At 34.6% G+C, this 18409-nt stretch overlaps 1 protein-coding gene across 6 annotated transcripts in view; it reads right to left on the bottom strand.

Annotated features, from left to right (window-relative positions):
* ATRX (ATRX chromatin remodeler) overlaps window positions 1-18409 on the bottom strand; it is a 181062-nt gene that overhangs the window by 111921 nt on the left and 50732 nt on the right. Inside the window, exons 5-10 of one of the 6 annotated variants that reach the window (XM_024574998.4) lie at window positions 17886-18010; window positions 15011-15124; window positions 10595-10704; window positions 5158-5225; window positions 3793-4847; window positions 1771-3705 (exon numbers count right to left, since the gene is read on the bottom strand). In XM_024574998.4, coding sequence (XP_024430766.2) covers window positions 1771-3705; window positions 3793-4847; window positions 5158-5225; window positions 10595-10704; window positions 15011-15124; window positions 17886-18010 — 3407 coding nt within the window. Of the gene's footprint in view, window positions 1-1770; window positions 4848-5157; window positions 5226-10594; window positions 10705-15010; window positions 15125-17885; window positions 18011-18409 lie in introns of all 6 variants that reach the window. The other 5 variants (XM_024574996.4, XM_024575001.4, XM_024574997.4 and 2 more) reach the window with 5 other exon arrangements.

Here is an 18409-nt window from a genome sequence, read left to right as displayed (position 1 = left end):
CATTTATACCCAGATATCCAAGACCCCTTCCATCTAACAGTTATCAGTCTGTTTTGAGTACTTATGAATCTGTTCCTATTTTGTTAGTTTATTTTATTCACTAGATTCCACATGTAAGTGAAATCATATGGTATTTGTCTTTCTCTGACTGGCATATTTCAGAGTATAATAATCTCCAATTCCACCCATGCTGTTGCAAAAGGTAAGAGTTCCTTCTTTATTATGGCTCAGTAGTATTCCATTGTGTAAATGAACAACAGATTTTTTTATTCACTCATCTACTGATGGGCACTTAAGCTGCTTCCAAATCTTGGCTCCTGTATATAATGCTGCATTACGAGATTGTGTTTTGAATGCAAGTCCACAATCTCTTACACACAATTCTGGGATCCAAAAAGCTCTCAAAACTTAAAAAGTTATGTAAGGTGGTGCGAAAGCTCATCTGGCAGCAAAACTAATCTGAACCGTTTATTCTTCTAAGTGTGAATGTTCTCTTATGTTTCGTTGCAGAAATACTAGTGTGTTTGATAATATGTTGCCTTGGGCCCTATTGGAGGCATTATATAATATATGGTAACTACTCTATATTATCTTTCAGAGAACCAAAGAGTTAAAAATTCTGAAACACATTAGGCTAAAGAATTTCAAAAAGTGTGGACCTACAGTAACCACACAGGCCGAGTTCCATCTAGGCATGTGATATAACAGAGTATTAAACTGAATACACCATGCATATCATACTTGGTTTTCAAATCAACTCATTAGATCACCACTCCATAAAAGAATTTAAAATTTTATTATAAGACAAGATTCAAGTTAATTTCACTAAAATTCAACTGGAAAAAATGAAAAGTCCTAGCATTAAAAAATCAAAGAAAAATTGTAAATATTTGGCTTGTCCTGGGAACAATGTCCATTATAAGTAAAAATCTACTTCATAAAAATGTTAAAAATTTCAAGTTTCCCTGCTTAACTGACAGGTTTTACTGACTTAAAAAAATAGGACAATGTGTGACAAGATTACATTCATTATACAACTGATTTGAAAAAAGAACTGCTATAATGATTAAAGTTATTTTTATAAGTATTGAGGTGGGCAGTGCAGTATCACTGACCAGTGGACCCAAACCCTAAGTGTCCTAGTGCTCTACCTCATCAGGGTAGGGGGTAACCCATCTAACTCTTTGCATTTCTTTCTTCCTTTATTTCATCTTTAATACTAAAGACAGAAATATCTGTCAATGTCATTAGAAAAAACTTGATGAGAAGATCTGCAAGGAGTTTCAATGAAATTAATTTTTTCAGAGGATTGAATAGGATACAAAGTTACTCTGGCCAACTAAAAAAGGCATATACATGATGAATCAGTTAAAACTTTCATACACCATGTTTCACTAGTACGAAACACTTATCTTCATCACATTAACAGACACCTCCTGAACTACTGGCACCAGTCTGATTTTCCTTCATAAAGTACTACTGTTCATTACTTCAAAAAACATTCTGAAACATTAAATTAAAAATTGTGTTATTTAACTAAGAAATTTGGTATACCTAATACATAATAACACCAATGTTTCAAATAATTTCCAATGGTGACATTAAAATAAATGGAGAAAGGTTTCTAGTAAATCTGTAAAGAATTTTTAAATGGTCTTTTCCCAAACGGTAACCCTGCATTTGACTGGCTTCAAGGGAAAAATAAATAATGTAGCTATTCAAGAAAGGATAAGTACAAATTACACACTTTTAAATTTATTTTTTGCATACCTGAAGATTGACAAAATCCAGTATGTGAAGAAAGCACTAAATTTTCGGTCACAGGTTTAATTTTCTGCTCATCACTGCTGCCCTCGCCTACAGAATTCTGATCATCTCCTATATCAGAAGAAGATGAGGAAGTAATTTCGGCTTGCTTCCTTTTAGTGCTTGTTCTGAGGGAGTTTCTCATTTTCTCCTTGACATTGCCTGACTTCTTTTTAGGTGAACTTCTTTGTTTCTTCAGCTTTTTATTATCTTCAGAACTTTCCTCAGCATCTGAAGATGAACCACTTTGTACTTCCTTGGTATTTCTGTTTGAATTTAAATTTCGTCTTTCCCTCAATTCTATTCTTCTCAGTTTCTTATCAGAAGAAGGACAACCATCTTCTTTTACAGAATATTTCTCAGTATCAGATGATGAAAAATCCTGTCTCTTCCTTGAACTCCTTTCAGGCAAGCTGCACCTTTTCTTCTCTCTTCCAGATGCTGCATTCTTACTCCTTTTTTCTTCTGAAGAAGCACAACCATCTCGTTTCCCTTGTAACTTCTCAACACTATCAGATAATTCCTCCTTCTTTTTAGAAGTTTTGTCTTTTATTTTCTTACTTCTCTTCTCCCCATTGGTTGTGGCATTCTTATTTTGTTTTATGTCTTCAGGAAAATGACAAACTTCTCCCTCGGGTAATTTCTCATTGCTATCAGATGATGATTCATATAGTTGTTCCCTCTTAAGTACTTTTTTCTTCATTGGTGTGGTTTTCTTTTCTTTTTCTTCAGTTCCCCTTTTGCTCTGCTTTTTATCATCTTCAGAGGAGTCATCGCTGTGCTCTTTCTTTGAGAACTTCTCGGCAATATCAGATACGCTACCCTGCACTTTCTTACAGGCTTTGGTTTTCAGATGCCTACTCTTTGCTTTTATTTCAGCAACCTTACTGTCTTCTGGAGAACTACAACTCTCCTCTTTGCCAGAAGAAGGCTTATCAGGAGCATCAGAGAAAACACCTGGCTGCTGCTTCTTAGAGAGTCTCTCTCTTAACTCTAAGATGGTCTTGTCATTATCAACTGTGCCATCTGGTGAAGAAAAACTGTCTCTCTCTGGTTTCCTTTCAGCCTCACCAGATAATCTTCTTTGTGCAGCCTTCAAACTTCGCTGCCCTAGAATATCCATTCTTTTTCTGCTGTGTTTTTCATCTTCGGAAGAATCATAATCTTTCTTATTTGGAACTCTTTTTTTGGATGTTCTAGCAGCCCCAATTTTACTCATGCTCTTTATCTCTTTTTCTAAATCTGAATCATAATTGGAAGATTCAGACTGGTTTTCTCGTTTCTTCTTAGCAAGTATACACCTTTTAGCTGATTTGCCTTTTTTAATATCAAAATCTGAGCCAGAAGTAGAACTTTTTCGTTTTCTTTTTCCTTTATCATCCTTCCCTGTTTGAGTCTTTAAATCATACAAAGTCTTCTCGTGGTTTATGAGAGTTTCATTAATGTCAGTATCTGAGGAAGAAATGTGATTCATTCTGGATACCTGTTTAAGGACTGCTATCACATCGTCAGAATCTGAATTTTGATCCACAATCTCTGGCTGCTTAGATTTAGACAATTTATTAGTTTTAGGATTATCTATAATACTGTCAGAAGAATTCTGCTTATCTTTTTTTCTCATTGGACCTGACAGTTTTTGTTTATCCTTAAGTGTTTCATTACCTTCTTCATCTGAATTAGATGTTGCAGGATTGGTTTCTGTCTGCCGCCTCAAGGGTGTAGTCTTTACACGTGGGGATCTTCGAAGATCAGATTCTTCTGAAGGTAATAAAACTTCACATTCAAGCAGAAGTGCATTATCATTTTTTTCCTGTCCAAGTTCACAGTTCTCTGGCTTGGGGCTCAGACCAGAACTTTTACAGCCATCTTTATCTTGTAGAACTTCCTGGGAATCAGCACCTTTAATTGGGGAATTAGAAAGGGAGACAGGGGTAAGTTTAACATATAATTCTTTTGTTACTTTAGCTGTAGTTTTTGATTTAATACCTCCTTTGTTGTCTTTTGAAGTAGCATTTAATTTTAAAGATGCACTCTCCAGTTCTTGCTCAGTGAAACTGTTGCCATCTCCCTGATGATCAGCTGAACTCTGAACTTCCATAGCAGTCTCAAGATTCTCAAAAATATCTTCTGGGACTGAGGAGGGAACAGACACAATATCCATGTCTAAGTCTTCAGAAGTGTTAGCAGGTTCATACTGAGGTTCTTCTTTTTTGTCAGATTTGTCATGCTCACCGCTGGCACTTTTCTTTGCTTTTTGTTCCTCTGCTGGAATACTTTGATCCATGTGCTCGCTATCTACCTGCTTTCTTGACAGTTTAACTTCTGATTTTGAAACATCCTTCCTTTCCAAAGCACAGAATTTTTCTCCTTTTCGTGCTTTAGTTTCAGACTTAGCATCTACGACTTTATGTTCTTTGGTATTTTTCTCTTTATTTACAGCATCAAAACCTCGAATCTCTGAATTCAAATCTTCCTCTAATGCAAGATGAGCTTTCCTGATATCAGCCAACACAGATTTAAAAGCCTTAAGCTGACGTAACTTTGTAGCAGCATCAGTATCTGAATTATCTGTTGCCTGCTTCAAAAACTTAACATAACTAGAGTTCATGTTGGCTGTGGTCTCAATCAGTTTTTTTGTCTTCTTAATCATCTCTTTGGGCACAATTAGTGCTGAATAAGAGTAGGTTATAGAACCAGAATACGAATCATCTAATTTCTTCTCCTCTCCATTACAACTTGAACTATTTTTCTTTGGAGAAAATCTGGGTGTATGGTCATATACTTTATTGTTTTTTTCATTGTCAACTTTTATCTTCTTCTTATTTTGTTGCAATAACTGTTCTAAATTTTCAAATACGCTGTTACATGCAGTAACCAAGTCCAACAAAGGCTCCGGGTGACAAATGTAGCAATACCATTGGTTGTTTTCATCCATTATGGTAGACAGCTCTTTTCGGCCAAGGTTGCGCAGAATGCATTTCTTACAGAAGGCATTATGGCAAAAATCACAACAAATCAAGTTTCCACCTTCTGCACACCATCTGAAATTATTTAAAAATTAAAATATTATTCCCAAATGAAACTCGTTTTAAGTCTTTTTCATTATTAAAACAATTTAAATTTCCCTGCAAACAATTTTAATAGTAAAGCAATTTAGGTCACCTGCTTATTCTTTGTTAGAAACTTAAAACAGACATACACCTAAGGCTTTGTGGAAAAGAACAATCTACCATGAAAAAACATCAATGATAATACAACAAAAAATAGATCTAATAACAGATTATATAAGAATCCCCCCTTCCAAAACAGTAAACAACACTGAGTTTTAGTTAATCATGACGCAGTACCTACCTACATTGTTCATCCATTCCATCTGAGTCACGGCTAATATCATCACTCATGTAATATTTAAAGCAATTCTATTAAAAGAAAAGGGGAAGAGAAAATTTTATTTCAAACTGGTAATATCCATAAAGCACAAAAACTTTACCTTTTAAGTCATTAATAAGTGAAGGGAACATGTATGTATGATTGTGTGTGTGTATTTTAGACAAGCAAAGTAAAACACTTACTATGAACTACTCAATACTGGTACTGTCCAGATATAGGAATAGCTGAAGAAACTAATTCCTTGAAATAGATTTTAGTATCATCAAGCCAACTATTCTGTATATAAAAAATTATAAAAGATTTTGGTAAAGCAAATTTCTAATTAATGAATTTAGTCAAATTTAGTCAAATTTCACATGACTAAAGCTCTACATAAAAATGCCTTAGATGTTGAGAGACAGTTTGGTTGTTTCCATGTCTTAGTCACTGTGAATAATGTTGCAGTGAACATAGGGGTGCACGTACCTTTGCAAATTAATGTTTTCAAATTTTCCAGATACATGCCCAGAAGAGGGATTCCTGGGTCATACAGTAACTCTATTCTTAATTTTTTGAGGAATCTCCATACTGTTTTCCATAGTGGCTGTACCAGTTTGTATTCCCACCAGCAGGGAATGAGGGTTCCTTCTTCTCCACAACCTCTGCAACACTTGTGATTAATTATCTTATTGAGAATAGCCATTCTAACAGGTGTGAGGTGGTATCTCACTGTAGCTTTGATATGCAATTCTGATTTGCAATTTTCAGTTGTAGTTTTAATAGATTGGATAAAGAAGATGAGGTACATATGTACAATGGAATACTACTCAGCCATAAGATGAAATACTGACATTTGCGACAACACGGATGCATCTGGAAAATATCATGCTAAGTGAATTAAGTCAGATGGAAAGTCAAGAACCATATGATTTCACTCGAGTGGGATATAAAATTGAAAGCAGCAAATGAACAAACAAGAAAACAAACAAAAACTCATAAACACAGACAATGTATGGTGGTTACCAGAGGGAAGGTAAGTGGAGACAGTAAAGGATAAAGGTGGTCAAACACACGGTAAAGGAAGATTTGATTTTGGGTGGTGGGCATACAATGCAGTATACAGATGATATACACAGAACTGCACGCTTGAAACCTATATGATTTTATTAACCAATGTAACCCCAATAAAGTTAATTAAAAAAATAAAAATAAAATCAATCAGGAAAAAATGTATCACATATTGTTGCTACATAGTAAATTCAATAGTCAACATATAGTAATGACTACTATGTGTACAACTTAGCAACATTATCCTACATTAACATACATTATCTTTAAGTCTCAAAATACCTATCATGCAAGGTCAAAGGTATTATACCCTATGTAAGAGTAAAAGCTAAGGTTCATTAATATGTGGATAAATTTGCTGAAGTCATACCACTAGTAAGAGGCAAAGACAGTATTCTAATCCAAGTATGACTGACACAAAATTCCTTTAATGGGGACTGGATAAAGGGAAGGCTCCATACACATTCATGAAAACTATTACTGAAATGGACTAGGCTCAACAGACTGTCCCTTGGGAGAATAATCAATCACATATATGAGAGAGACTTGGAGTGCACATTGCATATTGCAGCGATATGAAATTTACCTGTCAAAATTTAAAACTTGAGGCAACAACATGTACCCAACAGAGGGTACATGCTGTACTGAATTCAAGGAAAGGAGGAACACAATTCTGAAGGAGAAAAATTTAGTACATTTAAGTAGGTCTATATCTATCAAAAATGCATAAAAGAAACAATCTAGAACTAGAACTCTGAGGAAAGTGTAGTCAGACCCTGCATTTCAAGGAGACATCTTATTGCAAAACAAATTAACACAGGAATAATCTTACCAGTAATATGAGTTGCAGAAACTATAACTTTGATATGATAAATATTTAAAATAAGCTCCAAAGTATTACTAATAAAATTATAAACTGTTAACACACACCAAACCCTTTTAATTATACTATCTCCAAATTATGTCAAAACCCTGCTCCACAAACAGTTTAGATTTGGGTAATCAGGATACAGGAGAGGGAAGGTTATATATAAACCAATATCCTTGAAAACATACATGCAAAAATCCTCAACCAAGTAATAGCCAACTGGGAAGAGCAATACATTAAAAAGATTATACACCATGATCAAGTAGGATTTATTCCAGAGATGCAAGGGTGGTACAATACCCATGAATCAATAAACATAAAACACCACATAAACAAAAATGAAGGATAAAAATCACATGATCACATCAACAGATGCAGAAAAAGCATTTCATAAAATGCTTTCATGATAAAAACTCTGAGCAAAGTGGGAATACGGTGAACACACCTCAATATAATAAAGGGCAAATATATGACAAACCCATAACCAACATCATTCCCAAAGGGTAAAAAATAAAAGCATTTCCCTTAAGATCAGGAACAAGATAGGGTGTCTGATTCCACCACTCTTATTCAACATAGTACTGGAAGTCCTAGCCACAGTGTTCAGACAAGAAAAAGAAATACAAGACATTGAAATCAGAAAGGAGGAAGTAAAATTGTCATTGTTGGTAGATGACATGATACTATATACAGGGTCTGGCACAAATAATGCTCCTTTTTTATTACAAAATTATAAGCATGTAATTCTGTAAGATAACAATATCACAGTCAAGCACATGTGACATTTTAGGTGAAATGTTCGAACTAAAACTATAAATTATTACACCCATATTATTAGTCCAGTAACCACACTCAAGCAGGCATTAGTTCTATCGGACCCAAAACCCTAAAGTCTCCACCAAAAAAATACTAGAACTGATTAATGAATTCAGTAAAGTAGCAGGATACAAAATAGTCAGAAATTGGTAACATTTTCATATACCAATAATGAACTATCAGAGAGGGAAACGAAGAAAACAATCCCATTTACAATCACATAAAAAATTAAGTTACATAGAAATAAATTTAACCAAGGATGTAAAAGATAAATACTTGGAGAATTATAAGACACTGAAGAAAGTAACTGAAAAAGATACAAGTAAGTGGAAGCATATACCATGATCATGGACAGGAATAACATCATTAAAATATCCATAGTACCCAAAAGCAATCTATAGATTCAACGCAATTGCTATGAAAATACCAATGACGGATTTTACAGAACTAGAACAGATGCTGCAAAAAAAAAAAAATCTTTAAGATTTTATTTATTTATTCTCAGAGAGAGGAAGGGAGGGAGAAAGAGAAGGAAAGAAACATCAATGTGTGGTTACTTTCATGTGCCCCTTACTGGGGATCTGGCCTGCAACCCAGGCATGTGCCCTGACTGGGAATCAAACCAGTAAACCTTTGCATTGCAGTCTAGCACTCAATCCACTGAGCCACACCAGCTAGGGCAGATATTGCAAAAATTTATATGGAACTACAAAAGACCTCGAATAGCCACAAGAATCTTCAGAAAGAAGAACAAATGGAGATCCTTCAAAAAAATTAAAAATAGAACAACCTTTTAACTCAGTAATTCCACTTCTGGGAATATATGCAAAGAAACATGAAACACTGACTCAAAACAATATTTGCACCCCATGTTGATTGCAGTGCTATGTACAATAGCCAAGATTTAGATGCAACCCAAGTGCCCATCAGTAGATGAGGGGATAAAAAAGCTGTGGTACATTTACACAATGGAATAATACTTGGCAATAAAAATGAAGGAAATCTTATTTTTTAGGAAAGCATGGATGGACCTATAGTGTATTATGCCAAACAAAATACAACAGACAGAGAAAGACAAGTACCATTGTCATCTCACATATGTAGAATTTAATGAAAAAAAAAAAAAAACCCAGAAACAGACTCACAGATATAACAAACAGACTGATGGCTGTCAGAGGGAAGGTGGTTGGGGGGGCTAGGTGAAAAGATGAAGGGATTAAGCAAAAAGAAAGAAAGAAGAACACTCAGACAGACAACAGTATGGTAATTATCAGAAGGAAAGGGAGTGGAAGCAGGTAGATGAGTGTAAAGGGCATATAAGTGATGACAGAACAGGGCTAAACTTTGGGTGGTGAACACAATACAATTTACACATGTGTTATAGAATTGTACACTTGAAACTTGTATAATTTTATTAACCAATGTAACCCCAATAAATTCAATTAAGGAAGAATATGTTCATAATTTAATAAGAAAAATTAGTCAAAATATAAAATTGTACAGTCAGCTGACCTCAAATTATATAAAAATGTGTATTTAAAGAAAATTAAATGGAAAGAAAACAATATTTTTGCATGAAAAGTGGAGGGAAGGTTACAAAATGCACATGTGTGCATAAATGCACTCTTCAGTTTCAAACACACTATGCTCTCCCTTACCGACCAGCCTTTGACACCATGTTGCTTATGCCTAGAATATGCTGAACCAATTCCACTTCATCAGGCTAATTCCTATTTATATTTCAGATACCATTTTAATTTTTAGAGAGAGAGCAAGAGAGAGAGAAAAGTGAACAAGAACAGTATGTTGTTACACTTAGCTATGCACTCACTGGTTGCTTGTTTTTAGATTTTATTTATTTATTTATTTTTAGAGAGAGAAGATGGGAGGGAGAAAGGGAGAGAAACATCAAGAAACATCAATGAGCAATTGCCTCTCGTGCACTCCCTACTGGGTAACTGGACCACAACCCAGGTTTGAATCCTTCACTGGGAATCAATCTTGCCACCCTTTGGTTTGCAGGCCGGCACTCAATCCACTAAACCACACCAGCCAGGGCTGGTTGCTTCTTATATGTGCCTTGACCAAGGATAAAACCTGCTACCTTGGTGTATCAGTAGGATGCTCTAACCAATTGAACTACCCAGCCCAGCCAGGTACCTTTTTTCTCTTTTTCATCGTCATCTGAGGATATGCTTATTGATTTTCAAGAGAGGGGAAGGGACGGAGAGAAACATCAATGTGAGAGAGAAACATCCATCAGTTGCCTCTCACACACGCCCCAACCTGGGACCAAACCTGGGACCTAGGCACAAGCCCTGACTAGGAATGGAACCTGCAACCTTCCAGTTTACAAGACAACACTCCAACCATCTGAGCCATCCTGCCATGACCAGACGCTATTTGATATCATCTTCATTATAAAGCCCCCTAGCCAACTCTAAAATACCAAGGATTCTTGTGTGTACCCATAGTACACAGCATCTCCCCTATCATGGCACTAATCGGGCTTATCTCTGTCTTCCCCACTTCAGTATTAGCCCTCCAAGAGCAGAGACCACTTCCATCTTCATCATTATGCAGCAAAGTTCTAACACTGTGCACCAAAGTATGATACATTATAAGCATTCAATTACTTGTGGAATGAATTATCAGATCATTACATACCTTACAAATAAGTACTTGCAGTGAAGGGTGTCTATAAATGGAATCTTTCTGAAAATGATTGACCTGTTGTCCACAAGCTGTGCAGCTCACAATCCCGTGAAGCCCATCTTCTAGGAGAAAGGAGTAACCGTTATTAACACATATGCACACACACAGAAAGATATTTATTTTAGTCATAATTATGCATCTTTCACATTGGAAATTAAATACCTAATAATCCTTGGGAAAATGACATTTGGACACAAGTAAAAAGGTTAATAATTTTATGAACTTAATAAAAACACAACAACCTTGGAAAATCCCAGAGCTGAAAACCCTAACTTGTTTCCCTTTACAAATGCAAACCCTATTTCTCACAACAACTTGATATAACAAGAAGAGACTCCATAAAAATTCTAAAACTAGGGGTCAAGAGCTTTTTCATTTTGCTATTAATTTGCAAATAAATTCAGTATCACATCTTAAATTATCAAGAAGCAGGTGACACATATGGAACAGATTCTTTTTCAACCCTATACTTAAGTTAGGTATGCTATAAAGTTTTTATCCTCAAAATGGAATTGCCTGTACAGATCCTTTCAATACAGTATGTATGTGAAAACCTAATAACATTATATTACCAATCTGTTCCTAAGACTTACTGGAATACTATACACAATCCCCATTAAGCTGCCATCTGTCTATGTCTATTCCACTGTCTACTCCATACAGGCACTATTTCCAAATAAAACTTGTAGGTACTTCTAATCTTGGCAGCAAAGCATCAGAATGGTTGAGGGAGGGTGGGGAGGAAGGCACAGCGGCATTTGGCATTGTCCGCAGAAAAACAGACTGAAGATAACCTAAGCAACAGAGAATAAGAGGAAATCTCTCCTGCCTGTCTCACTCTTATTCTGCTTAGGGAAGTGAGCTGAACATTAGAATCATGTGGTGAATCTTTTTAAAAACAGAGATACTTATCCCCACCCCTAAAGCACTAAATAAAAATCCCATAACATTTCCTTAAGTTTTATGGCTGACTCTGATGTGCAATCAAAACCTTGATCCAAATAAGAAGGCAGATTATGATTCAAAAGATTATGATTCAAAATGCGTGCATTCACAAATAAAAGGGAAGCAACTAAAAAATTAGAAGCTGTCTCTACTCCTAAATAAAGGGCAAAGCAACATACACATTTTTCACCTTTTAATTTCCTATTTTGTTTACTCATTTTTAAGGCCCAAAGCACTATGGACCCAAACATTATCACAAATATTTTTATTTGAGACGTTAAAAATATTTATCCAAGGTATAAGGGCACCATCATACTTTCCAAAACTACAGAGAATTTGAAGACTTACTATAAGTTGCTAATATTGTATTTTAAATCATATTATCCTGCATTAGTGCTTGATCTTAAGTATTCATATATTCTGTATTTGTTTTAACAGAAACAAATAGTGTGCTTTTTCATTTAAAATAACAATCGCATTCAGATGAATAAGATAAATAAAAGCTAGACTTTGCAAGTTCTTTCCATGCTAGATAATATTTATTAAGCATCTTCTACGTGCTTTTTGCACTTATATCACTCAAGAATTAAACAAAACTAGGTGATACCTTGAAAACTTTCTCCCAGTGTGCACAAGGAATCGTACAGAGGGCAGTCACTGTAGCACTAATTAGGAAATTAGAAAAATTTGAAAACAAAAAAACTGAAAATAACTTCACAGTTGGGAAATGGATAGTGGTTTACTCATACAACAGAATTCCACAAAGCAGTGAAAACTCAAGTAACTCTATGTACATTTTCCAATATGGATATGTTTCAAAAACAATGTGGCGTGACAAATGTTGCAAAAAGATACATACAGGAAACTATTTTGTATACATTTAAATAAAAAAGTAAATGTTTTATGAATAAAGGTATGTATAGAAAAATATAAAAACGTGCACGGAAATGACACACACACGTACACAAACTCCATGATGACCATTACTGGAGGAACAGTAGGAAAGGGAAACTGATGAGAGTAGGACTGAACCAACATTTTATTTGATATTTGGAGCGTATATTGTAAAACACTGAAATGTTCCTTTGCCTTATGTACTTGTTTCTACTGTATGTTTTAAATTTTGATTTCTAATTATAAAATGTCTTAATGATAATACAGTATGTAAATGAAAGTGGCATTTATATTTCTGAGCTCAGTATATTGTAATAGTTTTAAAAAGAAAACAAAATGATTCTGCCATATGGAAAAATCAGGTGTAAAATATGTTTTCTAACAATTAAAGTGGGAAAAGGATGTCAAAACAATGGCTCCTAAAATGGTCAATATAGCAATATCTTTGTGTTTAATTTTGTTTCAAATCAATAAGAATATTTTATATATAAAGTTCACCTTCTTCAGTTTCCTAAACTTGGCTTCAATTTCAGAAGTAACTTTCCTTAGATGTCTGAATATTAACTAGCAATTCAGTACCTCAGATCACTAGTTTATTCATACAAGTGTATATAAGTACACAGTTAAATTTCCTATGTGATTTCTGATAGCTTAAAGATATAGCAAATCATTAAGACAAAAATTACCATGAAAGATTTAAGTGACTACCTGGGTATAAACATAGGTTTAGGTATTTCCTTAAGTACAATATACATATTGTTACACAGAACACTCAATAAAATGTTCCAGAAACCTATCAGCTCAGAGCAAATACCAGCAGCATAGCACAGTGGCACTAGGAACGCCCTCCCCAACAACTCTGGTTCTTTTTGTATTCTCTTTTCAGCCCATATCGACATTTCAAACACTGCGTGCTCCAGAGTCCCTCCCCAGAAGACACCATTTAGATATTAATTTTAACACAATACAGTATACTTAATTATCTGTCTTCTCTAGAGGACCCACAATCAGAAGAAAAGAAGCTCTTGCTACTGTCGTTACTTATCACCTTTTACTTACTGATTCTCTTGATTTAAGAACACTACTTAGCTTTGGTGACCTTTGTTGCTGCAATGGCAATTATCCTACTATGAACTAGATTAATAAATCTTCTTTATGCTTGAAAGGGGTAGGAAACCCCATTGTAGACAAAAGACTGAACAACATTTCCTTGGTTTTCTCCAACAACTAAAATATTATTTAACCCGAAAACTGACATGTATTTTGTAAATACAGATATATTTCACTGGCTCCATCAAGGTAATTATATAGCCCTGTCCAGGTGACTCAGTTACTTCAGGTGGTTGGAGCATCATCCCAAAAGGTTGAGAGAGTGATTCCTGGCCAGGGCACATACCTAGGTTGCAGGTTCAATCCCCAGTTGGGGCATGTACAAGAGGCAACCAATCGATGTTTCTCTCTCACATCGATGTGTGTGTATGTGTGTGTGTGTGTGTGTGTGTCTCTCTCTCTCTCTCTCCCCCTCCTTCCCTCTCTAAAATCAATATATCCTCAAGGGAGGATTTTTTAAACAGATAGTCATATAGCACTCAAATAAAAATCTACAGAAAATTTCATCAGTATATAACTACGCTACAATTTCACAATGAACATGATAAATATTAAATAGAAACAGTTCCATTATACTTCTACTCAGAAATTTAGTGTCGTGTTCTACCTTTTATTGATTCATTCCTTTTAATCATGGATTCTGACTCTGTTAATATGCCAAAAAATACATATAGGCACTACTTAAAGCTCACAAACAAATGGGATACATACTCCATTGCCATAAATTTCTAAATGAATCCCCCTTATACTAGCTTTCTACAGGTGATAAGTCAATATAATAGTGTATGTAAGTGAGAGTAGACAGACAAAGGGAGAGACAGCTCAGACAGATGGAAGGAAGATTACTAGCTCTAGCTCCCTTTTCTTTCCTACTCACTTCTGCACTGCTATCTTTAGATCACTAGATCTCCAGCTTTAATGTACATAAGAAGAAACTGGGGCATGTCTTTGACATCATCCCCAGAAATTCTAATTTGTTTGGAATGGAGTCAAGGGACTTGAAATTTTAAAAAGCACCCCAGGTAACACTAATGCAGATGTTCATCACTCTGTGAAACAACATTTTAGATATGTATAAGTTATCTGAAGGCCACAGGCAAGATTTTGTCCAAATCTAAAATTCTTTCGGGGTGAGGGAACACATAGTATTCTGGCATATAGGCAATACAGAACTAACATGTGCAAGAAGGAAATGCTAAGCTTCTTGAAATAATTTAATAGCCACTGAAGGCAAAGGTGTTTTGATAAATGGTGTTAACCTTTTCTGCTTCACAGCTCAGAGAGAAAATTATTTTTAAGAAGTGCTTTTAATAAACAATGGGCAGAAAAGTGGAGGTATTTTTAGTAAGCACATCAGATTTTCCAATATGGTTATAAACAGCAATTTAAACTCATGTTTTCATTTTCACTTGTATTTACCTCCGCGTTTTTTGAGATTTTCAGTTTTCATTTTACTTCTGCTTCTAAATTCAGGCCCTTTAAAATCATCTTTGTCTTCATTCAGCACTGGCTCAGGTTGTACAATCACTGTACCTAGAATGATTTCATTTAAAAAACCATTACACATATTAAATGTGCAAGTGAAGTACAAGACTTCAGATAAAGCCAACATTGCTGGTACATAGTTTTGTTTCTTTCAAGCTTTCAATACTTGTGTGAGGACCTCTCAAGAGAAAATAAAACAGGGAACTAGTAAAAGGGCCAGGTGTCAACAATCAGATTACTTTTTTGGAATATAGCTCATAAAAATGGGAGAGGGAGGTATTATGAAATAATTATAACATAAATGTGTGAATAAAGCAGAAAGCCTCAGCCTAGTTCTGAATTTTTATAGTGCCTATCGCAAAAGCTATTTTGAATATGAACATCCATGCTAAGTTCCATAAAGAGTTTATAAAATAAAATGACCAGAAGGGAACATTTTAAAAAGACATCCTATTCTTCTCATAATCCAAATCATAAACTCAGAAAAAGATTTTTTTGAGGTCTTCTCTATTTTTTCTTTTTTATATTTTTCAATCACAGCCGACATTCTATATTGTATTACTTTCAGGTGTACAACACAGTGGTTAAACATTTATAACTAACAAAGTGAGAAAAGATTTTTAAGAATTGTTTTAAATTGCTTTGGAGGAGAATAATAGGGGACAATATGAGAAGTTAATTCTGGTATTATTGCTGTACCTATTCTGAGGCATTTCCCAACTACTACGTCGAAGTTTCAGAACCCTGCAAAGTCATTAAAGAGTTTCATTACAGAAGGTTGCTTTAAGATACTTAAGCTCAAGTGCTCGAACAATGAACTGTAGAATAGCATCAACTGTTAGTCCCTATGGAAATATTTTAGAAAGAATGTACTTTCTTAGTTATAGAACATGTGAACTGAAGACAGAGGTTGTTAATTTAGGTTTTCATTATAATCTCTCAAGAATAAATAAAGCAGGGGAATAGAAAAAGGGTCCAGGTCTCACATTTATCTGCATTGCTGGGCTTAGTAATTGGACATTACCAACGACATTTAACAAAGTAAAACCTGGTCATTGGGGGCTGTTCCCCTGAACTATGTGCCTATGTTATTCCGGCAGCAATCTTGCTAAATGAATTTATGAGTGTCTGAGAAAAGGGGGAAAGAGGGAACAGAGGATTGAGATTTCACAAACTGGTGAATTTACATAATCTCCACAAAAAAACTTAATCCACAACAACTATTTCAAGTATATACTCTCAGAGAAGCCCCAGCATTTGAAAAAGGCTGAAGATTTATAACTAACAAAAAATAATGGAATTCTGAGGATTCTCCTCTAAATGGAAGCAAAGCAGCAGAGTGGAAAGAGCTTTGGATTAAGGCAGACATGGGTTCAAACCTTAACTTCTCAAGTTAAAGCTGAAAAACTTCCTTGAGCTCTGAATTTGTTCCTTTATCTCTACAAGTAGAAACTAACTACCAAAAACACTGTTTTAAAGATTAAATGAGTTAATTTTGTAACAGTCTAGTATCTATACATACTCAATATAGAATTATTAACAATAATTATACTCCCTCAAGTTTCCCGTATTGAATGAGTTTATTTCTGGTTTGATGGGAGAGCATTATGCTTCAGTTCAGGTTAGTAACATCCCATACTAACTTTCTTCCACAACATCAGTAAAAAAAAAGATTTGAATTCCTAGTTCTTAGCTCACCCAGTGGCCATAATAAGGACTCCCAGTGACAACCACTGACAATGTAGTAATCCAAAATGAGTCACTGCCTATAGGACTCCAGCTTTGTTTTTTCTCCCCTTGGCCACCAAAACCATTACATAATATTGTCATAAATGATTTACAAAACCAAGTAAATGACAGGCCCATCAATTTTCCTTCTATCTCTCTTCTTTCTCTCATTTACTTCTTCGTCCTCACTTCATTTTTCATCTACTATATCTTCTAATTTGTCCAAGTCAATGAATGTCTTGTCCTCCTACTCACCAATTTTTAAAATTTCTGCAATCAAGAAACGTGTCATAAAAACATAGGTATAGATAGAGAACAAAATTTAGTAAACACAGCTGTCAAAATAATTTGAAAAATCTGCTAAGAGCCTTAAACTATTTAATAAAGAAAAAAAGTCCAAACTTTTGACTCGAAACACCTTGAAATTACCAAGACCCTTGCCGTTCTCTCATCAGGTAATCAATCATTCTGCTCTCAGACTTGGACTTTGAAAAGTCCAAGATTTTCATTTGGCTTTTTTGTCCAAAACTAATTAATGATGTTTTATGGCTAGAACTGCAACAGTTGAGAAGTATATGACAAAGCTTTTTAAAGGGACAATTGCAAGAAATATAGCTAAATCTCTCTTCAACAGTTAACTTTGGCTTTGAGTCTTAGGGAATTTAAGAATACAGTAAGACTAAACTCGACTTCCAATGTTTTTGTTAAAAAGTCTTCAGAATATTTATTATGTTTCTCTATAAAGCAAGGACATTAAAATTTACTGAACCAAAACTTAATATATGAAACTTTTAAACCAACTTCCACAATCAAGTATAATGAAAACTAAAATCCCTTTTCTAGAACCCAATAGAAAGAGAAAACAAATTTTGTTCTTTTCAAAGCTGACTGAATGTTCTAAATTTTTAACCTCAATAAAACACATTATCATTAACATACTAATAGTTTTCCAGACCATCACTATTAAAGTGTCAGACTGGTCCTTTACACAGTTAACAGTAATCAAGTTCCAATTTTATAATAATGATATTTAAAAATACATTTTAACTTTAACTTCATGTGAAAAATTAATACACATTACCTTTTGGCAAGCTTTGCATAGTAATATCATTTTCTGAATTGTCATTAGAAGCATCTTCATTTACAGTCTCATCCAAAGGTTTTTCATCATCGGATTCTACATACTTTGTTACAATTGAAGGTTTCCTATGAAAGAATTACGTCCATAGAATTATGGACACTTCTAACAACTGGAACAACACCCAAAGAATATAAATAACATGTTTACTTAGATTGAGCAATGGCTCTTAAGCAGGCATACATATCAAAATCACCTAGGAAAAGCATACATCTCTATTCGAATTACTGAAGATTACAATTCAGAAGGTAGGACCAGGACATGTGTATTCAAAAAAAGCTACCAAGGAATCATGAAGGGAACTCCTGGTTAAGAATCACTACTTTCGAGAGAAAAAGTTAATAATAAGCAAGTCATGTTTATTAAGAGACATCCCCACTGGTTAGAAACAACAAAAGTCCAAAAGAATAAATTGCAAACTTCTAATAAAAACTATACTACACGGTATATTATGCACTACAGTATGC

The sequence above is a fragment of the Desmodus rotundus genome, chromosome X (genome assembly GCF_022682495.2).
Source record: "Desmodus rotundus isolate HL8 chromosome X, HLdesRot8A.1, whole genome shotgun sequence".
Classification (NCBI taxonomy): Eukaryota; Metazoa; Chordata; class Mammalia; order Chiroptera; family Phyllostomidae; genus Desmodus; species Desmodus rotundus.
The sequence above is the reverse complement of the archived record's forward strand: the minus strand, read 5'-3'. Positions and strand labels throughout refer to the sequence as shown.